The sequence below is a fragment of the Protomyctophum bolini genome (assembly GCF_963924005.1).
Source record: "Protomyctophum bolini genome assembly, chromosome: 5".
Classification (NCBI taxonomy): domain Eukaryota; kingdom Metazoa; phylum Chordata; class Actinopteri; order Myctophiformes; family Myctophidae; genus Protomyctophum; species Protomyctophum bolini.
The window spans coordinates 1,335,596-1,349,059 of record NC_137866.1 but is presented as its reverse complement, the minus strand read 5'-3'; the positions used below and the strand labels follow the sequence as shown (position 1 = coordinate 1,349,059).

The window sequence follows — 13,464 nt, the reverse complement described above, 5'->3', positions numbered from 1 at the left end:
TCAAACTTCGTGCACGATGCCATATGCATGCATGCATCTACACACATATGCACAAATATGAACCTGAATATGATATATATATATATTATGCAGCATATATTCTGCATATAGGCTACTTGCCATATATTGGCATGATATGTATTTATAATAAAACCACAGCAACACCACCAGCCTTTTCATGATGTCACACACCCCCTAAAGGCCTAGAAGGTGCTCGCCTCGCACACCACAAGGGGTGCACGCACCGCAGTTTGGGAACCCCTGTTGTAGCTACATGCATGGCCACCACGGTACAAGTACATTTACTTATTGTTATTAAGTAGCCTTCTGTACTTAAGTACAATTTCGAGGTATTTGTATACTTTACTTGAGTATGTCCAATTTCCAATACTTCTACTTCTACTCCACTACATCTCAGCGTCAAATAATATTGTAGGTTATTTGAAAACTTTTGTTACTTTGCAGATTAATTTGTGATTATTACAAAACAATTTATTAGGCTTTACATTAACCACTTCGTATACTTCGGCCTTGAAAATAGCCGATCTACATGCATAGCTGCAATGTGTTGCATCGCATCGCAACGCATTGTGAGCTTGCAGATCTGCTATTTTCAAAAGAAAACTTGAAATGGGACAAATAGGCTACTTTTACTTTTGTTACTTTAAGTACATTTTGAATTTGATATACCAATGCTTTTGTAGGCTATACTTTTACTCAAGTAAATGTTTAATTCTGGACTTTTACAGTATAATTATATATTGCAGTTATAGCTATTGATACCAGCCACCCATATGGCCCAATATAAGCCACAACATTAATTTTGGCCCATCCCCCCCTTCGCCCGCCCCCTGCGGCCATTGCAGTGTGATGTGTCTGTGATGTGATGTGGGGCCTGTGATGTGGCGTCTTTGTGGGCAGACGCGAATAATCATGTCTAGTCTACCATTATTCATTGTCAATTTTGGAGCAGATACGCTACACGCATGCATCATTGCGTCTTTGACTCTTTGCATTGGCGCTGGATTCCATTGATATGAATGGTAGACTGCATCTTACTGTAGTAGGCTACATCTGCCCGTGTGAAGACGATAGTCGTGTGACTAGCCCTGGTCCAGGGCTTACAGCGACGTCTCTCTCTGACGCCCTGTGGAAGTCCCTTCCGTTGCCCTCTAGGGATTTTCTCACTCCCGTGCGAGTGTTTACAATTCCCAGCAAATAAACAAAACAACGTAACTACCCACCGACACAAAGGCTGCTAGACCTTGGTAAAAGTCTATTCTCAAAGCTGGGAAGCGTCCCGGGCCCCCAGCTTCTCTCTAAAATGCACGTTGTGCCATTTTAATAACGCAATGTAACCTGAATTTAACCTGAGTCATTTCTTCCACTACGGTATTTCCGGGTTTTGCCTGCGCCGATCTGGTTGGATTCATTTTATTGAATGATTCAAATAGTGCATTTTAGAGAGAAGCTGGGGACCTGAGACGCTTCCCAGCTCCGAGAATAGACCTTTACCTTAAGGTCTAGCAGCCTTTGTGTCGGTGAGTAGTTACGTTGTTTTGTTTATTTGCTGGGAATTGTAAACACTCGCACGGGAGTGAGAAAATCGCTAGAGGGCTGCGGATCAGGGACTTCCACAGGGCGTCAGAGAGAGAGAGACTCGCTGTGAGCACTGGACCAGGGCTAACCTCTAAGGGGCTAACGTACGTGTGACCTGATACTGACGTCTCGTTCCGCTTGCCTTTCACTCTCACAGCCTCTTCTCAACTCTCACCACTCGTCTCGTCTCGGATGCGACGAGAGGAGGAGGAGGAGGAGGACCGACTAGACCGTCCGGACGACAAGTTACTTCCTCGCGGAATTCAGTCAGTCAGTGATCAGTGCTGCTGCTGCCTGTGCTCGCACACTCACACACACCGTCCGTCCGTGTATAGACAGGCCGTACACTGAGGATAGGATAGCGTGCCAGTCCGTCCACACTGAGGATAGGATAGAGGAGAATCAACCCCACAGCACACAGCTAGGATGGAGCCGGTATAATAACAACACACCGACGGAGGAGAGGAACACTTAATATAATATAACCGCTGCATGCATTGCTGATCCATAACACGGAGCATTCACTACTGGACGAGACGAGACAAGACAAGTGTTATTCGGCTGATACCAGGACAGGTAGGCTTACTTTTAGCGATGTGTTTGACCATGTAATGTATGGAGACTTTGGAGAGGATATATATGGGGGGTTTTATATAGGCTACTACTATGAAGGAAAGATGTATTGTTTGTATCTAGCCTGCTATAGTTCAGGGCTACAAACATTTTTATGGACGCAGATGCTGATGTAAATGAATAAAAGAGGAAGTGTTTGACTTTGACAGCTGATAAGCGCACAGAACAACAAGGCTAGTATTTTCTCACGTTCAAAATGTAACTGGCCTTTTTGTTTAAATCCAATTGTATAAGAGAAAAGTCTGGAGCCTATATTTACCTCCTAAAGGCTTCATTAGGCGAAACTTTGACCATGCAGTTTATTATTTGTCATGGCAAACTCAAACTGTAAAATCATGCCCTTTTACAAAAAAAACAAAAAAAAGGAGAAACATGTTCCCAGCTTAATTTAGCCTGGAGTTGTCCATGTTTGCGTCAACTTGTATTTCTTCAAAGCTATATTTAGAATCCCTTTCAGTCCGCTAGACTAGTTTCTGTTCTCTATGGTGTGCAGCCTCTTTCCTAGCCCTGGTCCAGTGCTGAGACCAGGGCTAGACCAGGGCTAGACCAGGGCTACCTCTTTCCCTGCCCATAACAATATGCTATTGTATTGTCTAGCCCTGGTCCAGTGCTGAGACTCGCTGTAAGCACTAGACCAGCCGACCAGGGCTAGACCAGGGCTACCTCTTTCCCTGCCCATACAATATGCTATTGTATTGTCTATAGCCTAGTAGATTAAAATGATTAAAATACTGTAGGCCTACGAAAGTATATTCTTTAGATTAATTCCGGCTTGTTTGTTGTTTGGTTGGCACAACTAAATAGCCTGGCCGAAATGATCATATAATGGTTTTATGGGACTGTATATTGTGTATAAGTGAGTATGGGGCCAGGCTGTATTTTCTCATGCATGTCACAGACACAGCCACCTATGTGGCGGTGGCTCAGGGGGTAGAGTGGCCGGATGGTAACCACAAGGTTGCCGGCTCGGACCCTGTGGACTCCCCCAGAGTTGGTGTCGAAAGTGTCCTTGAGCAAGACTCTGATCCCCTGATTGCTCCTGATGTGCTGGTTGGTGCCTTGCATGGTTCCCCCCGCCATCGATGTGTGTGTGTGTGTGTGTGTGTGTGTGTGTGTGTGTGTGTGTGTGTGAATGGGTGAATGTAATGCACACATCTATGTAAAGGCTACTCCTATGTAAACAGTCTGACACTCACTTCTTAAAGTTGCAGCCTCAGTATGATGTTCATAATGTCGGGTCATATGCCAACCTAATTGGAAAAAAATAACTTATCCTGAATCTCTTGTCCACTATAGTCCCTTCCTAACATTTTAGTCTAGACGAAGTGGTCAGTATTATTTAGTCTTAGTTTTAGTCACCATAGCTTAGTTTTCATTTAGTTTCCATTTAGTTTTCCTCGGTGAACGAAATCAACACTGCAGGACACATGCTTTTAGAAGACTCTGCTACAGACTTGTCAAAGGAATAAGCGGCATCCCGTGTGTGTGTGTGTGTGTGTGTGTGTGTGTGTGTGTGTGTGTGAGTGACACCCCAGTGAGTGAGTGAGTGAGTGACACCCCAGCCTGGTACCGTAGTCAAAATATGGCCCTTGAGGAAAATTAATTGGGGAACCCTGGAGTATAGTATGTATAGTTTATATGTATAGTTTCATTATATAGATATTCCACTGTTGCGTTCTTAGCTTACGCATGTTTCACATTTTATGCATGTGATGTATTGCCACGCTTGTTGTTCTTGCTTATTGTAAATCGCTCTGGATTAAGAGCGTCTGATAAATGCCTAAATTGTAAAATTGTATCCTGACCAGCCTAAACAGCCTAAAACAGTAGCTCAGATGTAAGAATATGCAAATATACTCATGTCTCATTGGCTGCTTCGACACAAAGCTGTGCTATAGTGCCGCTCAAAAAGCATAAACAGCTGATTGTGATGATCTAAAATATAAAATAATTGTGATGATAATGATGAGGATTATGAATGATTATGTAAGAGTTGTGACAGGTCTATATGGTGTTCTGTGTTCTCTGCAGGGCAGACCTCACCATGCGGTGGTAGTGATAAGAGTTGTGATGACAGGTCTATATGGTGTTCTGTGTTCTCTGCAGGGCAGACCTCACCATGCGGTGGTAGTGATAAGAGTTGTGATAGGTCTATATGGTGTTCTGTGTTCTCTGCAGGGCAGACCTCACCATGCGGTGGTAGTGATAAGAGTTGTGATAGGTCTATATGGTGTTCTGTGTTCTCTGCAGGGCAGACCTCACCATGCGGTGGTAGTGATAGTAGTTGTGACAGGTCTATATGGTGTTCTGTGTTCTCTGCAGAGCAGACCTCACCATGCGGTGGTAGTGATAAGGGTTGTGACAGGTCTATATGGTGTTCTGTGTCTCTGCAGGGCAGACCTCACCATGCGGTGGTAGTGATAAGAGTTGTGACAGGTCTATATGGTGTTCTGTGTTCTCTGCAGGGCAGACCTCACCATGCGGTGGTAGTGATAAGAGGTGTGACAGGTCTATATGGTGTTCTGTGTTCTCTGCAGGGCAGACCTCACCATGCGGTGGTAGTGATAAGAGTTGTGACAGGTCTATATGGTGTTCTGTGTTCTCTGCAGGGCAGACCTCAGACCAGGTGGTAGTGATAAGAGTTGTGACAGGTCTATATGGTGTTCTGTGTTCTCTGCAGGGCAGACCGCACCATGCGGTGGTAGTGATAAGAGTTGGTACAGGTCTATATGGTGTTCTGTGTTCTCTGCAGGGCAGACCTCACCATGCGGTGGTATAGTGATAAGAGGTTGTGACAGGTCTATATGGTGTCTGTGTTCTCTGCAGGGCAGACCTCACCATGGGGTGGTAGTGATAAGAGGTGTGACAGGTCTATTTAACCCATTCTGACCTGAGATCAGATTCATACGAGGTTTCCACTGGACACACACTGGTCTGATGACCCATTCTGACCTGAGATCAGATTCTAAAAATGTCAGTCGTTCTTCGATTTTTCAAAATAGCAGACCTACAAGCTCGTATCGCGCCACTCGGTGGCGCGATATGAGCTTGTAGATCTGCTATTTTTCAATAGCTAAAGCATAACATGATGCTAACACCAAAATGGGTGCCAGGTCAGAATGGGATAACTGGCTCCAGGAAATTTGACCATATCACCCCCGTTCTATAGCGTCTCCCAATCTCCTTCAGAATCAACTTCAAACTCCTTCTTCTCACCATATTCAAACCCAGGTCCGGTCTCGCTCCACCCCCTACAACACCGATCTAATCTCCCCCGTATACGTCCCAACCCGCTCCCTGAGATCCTCATCCAAAGACTTTCTCGGGTGCAGGTCTTTTTTCCGACAGCATATTGATCCGAAACCTCAATCCTAACCTAACCCTAACCGCAAGCACGGGAGCAGCGCATGTCGGACCATCGCTTTTTCGCATCGCAGCGAATGTCCCCCCGCTGCGGAGCGGACCGTTGCCCCGTCGGCTAGAATGCTGTCGGAAAAAAGGCCGCCTCCCGACTTTCTCAACCCTCAGATGTGCCGGCTAAAGTCCAAAGGAGACCATGCAGGCTTTCAGCTCCCTATAGCGCCAAAACTCTGGAACACACTGCCCTTACACGTCAAGCGCGCTGAATCAGTGTCCTCTTTTAAATCACTTTAAATCTAACATTTTATTTTTTTAAATATATTTTTTATCCCACGATTTTGTAACCCATTTTTCACCCCTGTGTCAATCATCTACTGTGATCCTGGGCTCTACACACCCTCCACCAACCTAGTCCCCCATATATGGGGGACAAGGGGAGACCAACCTAGTCCCCATATATGGGGGACAAGGGGAGACCAGCCTAGTCCCCATATATGGGGGACAAGGGGAGAGCAACGGACTTGAACTCATGCTTCCTTCATGCCTGAGTGTCCAAGTTGCTCCTTTACACCTGACAGGGGGGAGTTTCCCTGGTTGGACGTCGTAGCGCGTGGAAGGAACACGTTATTCCAACCAGTTCCTTTCCCCTCCATCAGGCGCCCCGGCTGGCCAGGGGGAGGCAGTTTTAATCTAACATTTTAGTATATATATTTTCCTGCTTTTGTTTTCTATTTTCTATTTCTTTGCTGTATATTCTTCTGTTTGTTGTTGTTGTAAAGCACTTTGTAATGCAATTTGAAAGGTGCTATATATAAATATATATTTTGTATTATTATTATTATTATTATATGGTGTTCTCTGTGTGCTGCAGGTCAGACCTCACCATGGGGTGATGATGATATGCGTTGTGACAGGTCCATATATGGTGTTCTCTGTGTTCTCAGACCTCACCATGGGGTGTGTGGGCTCCAAGGACCACCAGCCTCCCGTCACTAAGGCTCTGGCCTTGATGGAGGAGAACCAGAACCGGGCCCAGAGCCAGACCTACGTCAAAGACCCCACGGCTGGGAACGCCGCAGTCAAAGCTGTAAGTGTAAGTATATATACGTCAAAGACCCCACGGCTGGGAACGCTGCGACCGACCGACCAAAGAAAAGTTGGAACAAAACACAAAGAGCAGAGAGAAATACAAAGAAAGAAAGAAAGAATCACGTGTGACAGAAAGAGGGCAGACTATCAGGAATGAAGGAAAAAACTATATTAACACAAATCAGCCCCAAAACAACAATAACAACAACAACAACACAAAGAGCTCATGGCAGAACCGACATGACAGGACCGACATTAGTACCAATATGATATTACAGTCATGACAGTATATACAGTATATATATATATATATATATATACACACCAGCATGATGACGATACCAGCAGGCTCTGCATGTCTGACATTCTTTATTAGGAACAATCCCTTGAGATCAACCATCTCATTTTCACAAAATACACTTCATACATAAAGACACTTTTTTTACAAACAATTCAACCAGACAAAACAAAACAATACAATTCCTAGATAAACAAACAAACAACAACAAAACAACAAAACAAAAACTGCAACACCATGCTAACACCAGAATGGGTTCCCGGTCAGAATGGGTTAAACAAATGAAAAGATGTTATTGAACGAATATATGGACAGGTAGATTAATTGTTCCAGTCTCAATAAGGAGCTTTGAACATAGATGATTTTTTGTGGGTATAATTATTGAAGTAAACCTGTGGCTTCCCTAAACGTAGAGATGTGTACAGCGTGACTGTGTGAGTCCCCTGTGTGGGCCTTGTGGTCACTTTACATAACCAGTCTCTGCTCTGTGCCGTGGGTGGCAGGGCTGTACTGTACTGTACTGTACTGTACTGTACTGTACTGTACTGTACTGTACTGTACTGTACTGTACTGTACTGTACTGTACTGTACTGTACTGTACTGTACTGTACTGTACATGTTGCTGCATCAGTCGTTCTATAAGGAGTCCCACAATGATATGTAATTGGCCACCGACCAACCATCTGAAAATATGATTTATCCCCCCCAGAAGCAAAGATTTGAGTTAAAAGCGTTCGCTCTGAAAGAATATATATATATTCAAGCTCGTAGCGCGGCACCGAGTGCCGTGCTATACGAGCTTGTAGATCTGCTCTTTTTCAATAGCATGAAGCATAGCCTGACGCTTAAAAACACCAAAAGGTGTTCCTCCTCCCGTGGTGAATGAAGGGGTTAAGCGTCTCTCTTGTCATGCTTCCTGTGCGTGCGTGTGTGTGTGTGTGTGTGTGTGTGTGTGTGTGTGTGTGTGTGTGTGTGTGTGTGTGTGTGTGTGTGTGTGTGTGTGTGTGTGTGTGTGTGTGTGTGTGTGTGTGTGTGTGTGTGTGTGTGTGTGTGTGTGTGTGTGTGTGTGTGTGTGTGAGTGATAGAGAGAGAGAGAGACAGCATGATGAAGCTGTTTCTCACTCTCGGTTGAGGTGAAAGAGGAAGTCACACAGAAAAGCAGAACCAAAGAGGAGCTCGGGGGCGGGGCTACTAACGAAAGGCGACTCGACATTTAAAATGGCAGCCCTATAAAAAAGCTGATCTGAGACCAGCTATAGCCTCCCCTTATTATTACGCTACTTATTTTATTTAATGAAGGAAGGTCCCGAAGGAAGGTCCCTAAGGAAGGTCCCTAATGAAGGAAGGTCCCTAAGGAAGGTCCCTAAGGAAGGAAGGTCCCTAATGAAGGTCCCTAATGAAGGAAGGTCCCTAATGAAGGAAGGTCCCTAAGGAAGGTCCCTAATGAAGGAAGGTCCCTAAGGAAGGTCCCTAATGAAGGAAGGTCCCTAATGAAGGAAGGTCCCTAAGTGAAACCAGTTGAGGAAGCGGATGTCACAGGAAACTGCTTCCTCTTTCCAACTTCACATTCAACAGAGGAATCACGTTTTTGTATTTATTATTATTATTATTATTATTATTATTATTTAGTTTATCATTTAGCTTCTATCTCAGCTATACTCTCCCTATCCTCGTCTTTCCTCATATTCGCACCAAATTATCATTTCTCTCTCTGTATAGAGTAGACCAGGACCCATTCTATCCCTGCCTCTACAGTAACAAATGATCATATTTCCTCATGTTTCTCTCTCTGTACACAGACCAGGACCCAGTCCATCCCTGCATCCACAGCAACAAATGAAGGTAAAGAAAAACATAATCTTCAAACACCATCTCTGCTTTATTTCAGTAATGCACAGTTTGGAGTCAAAACGAGGAGCGTACAAGTGACGACAATCTTAACCCATTTTGGTGTTAGCATTATGTCATGCTTTAGCTATTGAAAAATAGCAGATCTACAAGCTCATAGCGCGCCACCGAGTGGCGCGCTATGAGCTTGTATGAGCTTGTCTGCTATTTTTGAAAAAAATCGAAGACCGACTGACATAGAAACATAGCTTTTTCAGAAAACTGTCAGGATTTAGAAGACATTTATAGAATCTGATCTCAGGTCAGAATTGGTACAGTAGTACTATAGTAGCTATACAGTATACATGTACAGTACCACAGAGAATGTCCTCACAACCTCTGCCTCTGTATTTATAAATATCCCACCTCCCCCGAGTCCTACTGTAAGTACCCTTACAGTAGGACATTATGTATTATACACAAATCAGTCGCTGATTAAAAAAATATGAAAAACAAACAAACACAGCTTTAACCTTTTTTTGTTTTGTTTTAATCAAATAATATCACTTAGGGCACCTTTTAAGTGTATTAAAGAACATTTACACATCCTCTGCATTTAAACCACCCATTTAGCCCAATCTACAATAAACTATTTTGGGGGCGGGAACCCCTTTTGGTGTGTTCTGCTTTAGCTTTTGAAAAATAGCAGATCTACTACGAGCTTGTGGGTCTGCTATTTTTGAAAGATTGTGAAAATGTGCCTCAAATCTTTTAATATATATTATTACAGAGTGAATGTTTTTACTCAAATCCCTGGAACTGCATATTTTCAGATGGGGGTTGGTGGCCAAATGCAGATAATTCTGGGGGTCCTTGACATGAAATATTGAGCACCTCTGACATAGAAACATGAGGTTTTTCAGAAAACTGTCAGGATTTAGAAGACTTTCTTTTTTATTCGACGTTAGACATTATCTGCTGCTGCCCAGACTTTGTTATGTGCAACGGTGACGTGACAACAAAGATGACTCTGATTCATACAGCATTTGAAAACTATAATTACTACAGTATAGTTACTTTGTAGATTTAGATTATTATTACAAAACACTCTTTAACCACTTCAACCCTTACATTTGGACCCTTTGAAAATAGCCGATCTACAAGCTCACAACACGTCGCATCGCAACGCGTTGTGAGCTTGTAGATCTGCTATTTTCAGCATGCAACCAAGTGTAAAATGACCTCTACTGGATCTCTTGTCCACTATAGTCCCTTCCTAATACTTTAGTCTAGTTTTTATTTGTTTTTGTTTTTTGAATTATTTTATCCCACGATTTTTGTAACCCATTTTTCACCCCTGTGTCAATCATCTAATGTGATCCTGGGCTCTACACACCCTCCACCAACCTAGTCCCCATATATGGGGGACAAGGGGAGAGCAACCTAGTCCCCATATATGGGGGACAAGGGGAGAGCAACCTAGTCCCCATATATGGGGGACAAGGGGAGAGCAACCTAGTCCCCATATATGGGGGACAAGGGGAGACCAACCTAGTCCCCATATATGGGGGACAAGAGGAGACCAACATAGTCCCCATATATGGGGGACAAGGGGAGACCAACATAGTCCCCATATATGGGGGACAAGGGGAGACCAACCTAGTCCCCATATATGGGGGACAAGGGGAGACCAACCTAGTCCCCATATATGGGGGACAAGGGGAGACCAACCTAGTCCCCATATATGGGGGACAAGGGGAGAGCAACCTAGTCCCCATATATGGGGGACAAGGGGAGAGCAACCTAGTCCCCATATATGGGGGACAAGGGGAGAGCAACGGACTTGAACTCATGCTTCCTTCATGCCTGAGTGTCCAAGTTGCTCCTTTACACCTGACAGGGGGGAGTTTCCCTGGTTGGACGTAGCGCGTGGAAGGAACACGTTATTCCAACCAGTTCCTTTCCCCTCCATCAGGCGCCCCGGCTGGCCAGGGGGAGGCAGTTTAGAGACCAGGAGGATTACTGCATGTTTTTTGTGAGGGTACCTACCCTAGGGGACACGGGGAGAACATGCAAACTCCACACAGAAAGGCCCTTTTTTTTTTGTTGACAAAAGTGACAATATATTTAGTCTTAGTTTTTGTCGACGGACATTTTTCGTCATAGTTTTAGTCGACAAAATGAACGCTGACTTCAGTAAAACATATTATTTTATCTTTATATGATTTAGGAGACGTCGTGGCCATCGCACTGTACGACTACGAGGCTCTGCACGACGGAGACCTGGGCTTCAAGAAGGGAGACAAGCTGAACATCCTAAAGGAGTGAGTTCTGCTTCTGGTTCTGATTCTGAACATCCTAAAGGAGTGAGTTCTGGTTCTGATTCTGAACATCCTAAAGGAGTGAGTTCTGCTTCTGGTTCTGATTCTGAACATCCTAAAGGAGTGAGTTCTGCTTCTGGTTCTGATTCTGAACATCCTAAAGGAGTGAGTTCTGCTTCTGGTTCTGACGGCACATTTCCATTTTAGCTCCTCACACTGATGACGGCTGGCTAGCCGAAACATCTGTGATGTAGATAATTACAGTAACAGTTAAATTGCATTCTTGGTGTGCGTGCAACCCTTTAGCTATAATATTGCGATGTTTGCTGCAGATAACGCACCATTAGTCAGAGCGTGTGGTGGCTCAGGAGGTAGAGCGGGTCGTCCAATGATCCATGGGTCGGCGGTTTGAATCCCGACTCCTCCTCCTGTCTACATGTGGAAGTGTCCTTGGGCAAAGACACTGAACCCCACATTGCCTCCAGTGAGTCGGTCGGTGTGAGCTTCATGCCACCGTCGGTGTGTGAATGTGGGAAGTGAGGACGCTGGCGTCGACTGTTCGCCGCTTCACCTCCCAACGTATGAATGAATGGACCGTTGTTGTGAAGCGCTTTGAGCACTTGGAAAAGTGCTATAAAAGTGCAATTAATTACAAGAAAAGTTATATCTATCATCCATAAAACATACCATCGCTGTCTGGCAGAAACCTTGGATCTCCATAGTTCAACTTCTAATGTCGTCGTCGTCCCCTCCCCCCCCCCCCCCTCTCTCCCCCCCCCTCTCTCCCCCCCCCCCCCCTATCTCCCCCCCTCTCTCCCTCCCCCCCCCCCCTCTCCCCCCCCATCTCCCCCCCTCTCTCTCTCCCCCCCCCCCCCCCTCAGGTCAGGGGAGTGGTGGAAGGCTATGTTAATCAGCAGCGGTCAGGAGGGATTCATCCCCAGTAATTATGTGGCCAAAGACACTTTGGAGACAGAGGAGTAAGTATAGTTAATGAGTTACTACTACAGTATGTACAGAGGAGTAAGTATAGTTATCCCATTCTGTCCTGAGATCAGATTCATACGAGGTTTCCACGGGACACACACTGGTCTGATTAACCCATTCTGACCCGAGATCAGATTCTAAAAATGTCAGTCTAGTCGATTTTTCAAAAATAGCAGACCTACAAGCTCGTAGCGCGCCACTCGGTGGCGCGCTATGAGCTTGTAGATCTGCTATTTTTCAATAGCTAAAGCATAACATGATGCTAACACCAAAATGGGTGCCCGGTCAGAATGGGTTAATTAGTTACTACTACATTGTGTTGTATAATGTGTATAACATGCTATAGTACTACTAGTCTACTACTCACTGTATGACATTATGTCATATAATGTATTATAGTGTATATAATATGCATGCTCTGTATTTGTCTTGTGGACATGTATCACTAGGGCAAAAAATAATAATGTTTCTACTATTGGTTGGTGTGTACACTATGATGTGATATGGATTGATTGATTGATTGATTGAATGATTGATTGATTGATTGCTTGATTGCTTGATTGATTGTTTGATTGATTGTTTGATACATCTATCGATCGGTGGGTCCAGGTGGTTCTTTAAGGGCGTGAGCAGGAAGGACGCTGAGAGGACGCTGCTGGCCTCTGGAAACAAAGTGGGTTCCTTCATGATCCGAGACTCTGAGACCACCGTAGGTGAGACCACCCACCACACACCTCACCATACCTCACCTCACCTCACCTCACCACACACCGCCTGTCAAGGCCTATTCATAGTCTGGATTTTCGGTGGTGAGGTGACCACCGCTCCGGTGGTGAGCTGACCACCGCTCCGGTGGTGAGCTGACCACCGGAGCTGAAATAACGTTGAGCGGTGGTGAGTAAAAACAGAGAGAAGGGCTGGAGCGGTGGCGGTGGTTTGCTCTTCACCGCGGCTCAGTGACGTCTTGTTGTAGTTCGGTGGTCACCTCAGTGACGTCATGTTGTAGTTCGGTGGTCACCCCACCACCGTAAATCCAGACTATGTATGAGCCTTTAGACAGTGAGACCACCGTAGGTGAGACCACCCATCACACACCAGCCGTTTCACTGACGAATGCTGAATGGAAACTAAATAAAAACTAAGCTATGATGACTAAAACTATAAGACTAAATATCCTGACAATTTCGTCAACAAATAAAAGCTAGACTAAAGTGTTAGGAAGGGACTAGTGGATCCAGTATAAGTCATTTTACACTTTGTTGCATGCTGAAAATAGACAATCTGCAAGCTCTAGTTTTAGTTGACTAAATATCATAAGAGTTTAATCGACTAAAATGTATTTTGGCGGGCCTT

The 13,464-nt window shown here is 44.7% G+C and overlaps 1 protein-coding gene across 1 annotated transcript in view; it reads left to right on the top strand.

Moving 5' to 3' along the window:
- Positions 1–2,155: 2,155 nt before the first annotated feature.
- The window catches only part of hck (HCK proto-oncogene, Src family tyrosine kinase), a 28,442-nt gene continuing 17,133 nt past the window's right edge, over positions 2,156–13,464 (top strand). Inside the window, exons 1-6 of the mRNA XM_080763244.1 lie at positions 2,156–2,175; positions 6,537–6,679; positions 8,779–8,821; positions 11,037–11,130; positions 12,009–12,104; positions 12,721–12,824. Coding sequence (XP_080619370.1) covers positions 6,545–6,679; positions 8,779–8,821; positions 11,037–11,130; positions 12,009–12,104; positions 12,721–12,824 — 472 coding nt within the window. The 5' untranslated portion in view covers positions 2,156–2,175; positions 6,537–6,544. The remainder of the gene's footprint in view (positions 2,176–6,536; positions 6,680–8,778; positions 8,822–11,036; positions 11,131–12,008; positions 12,105–12,720; positions 12,825–13,464) is intronic.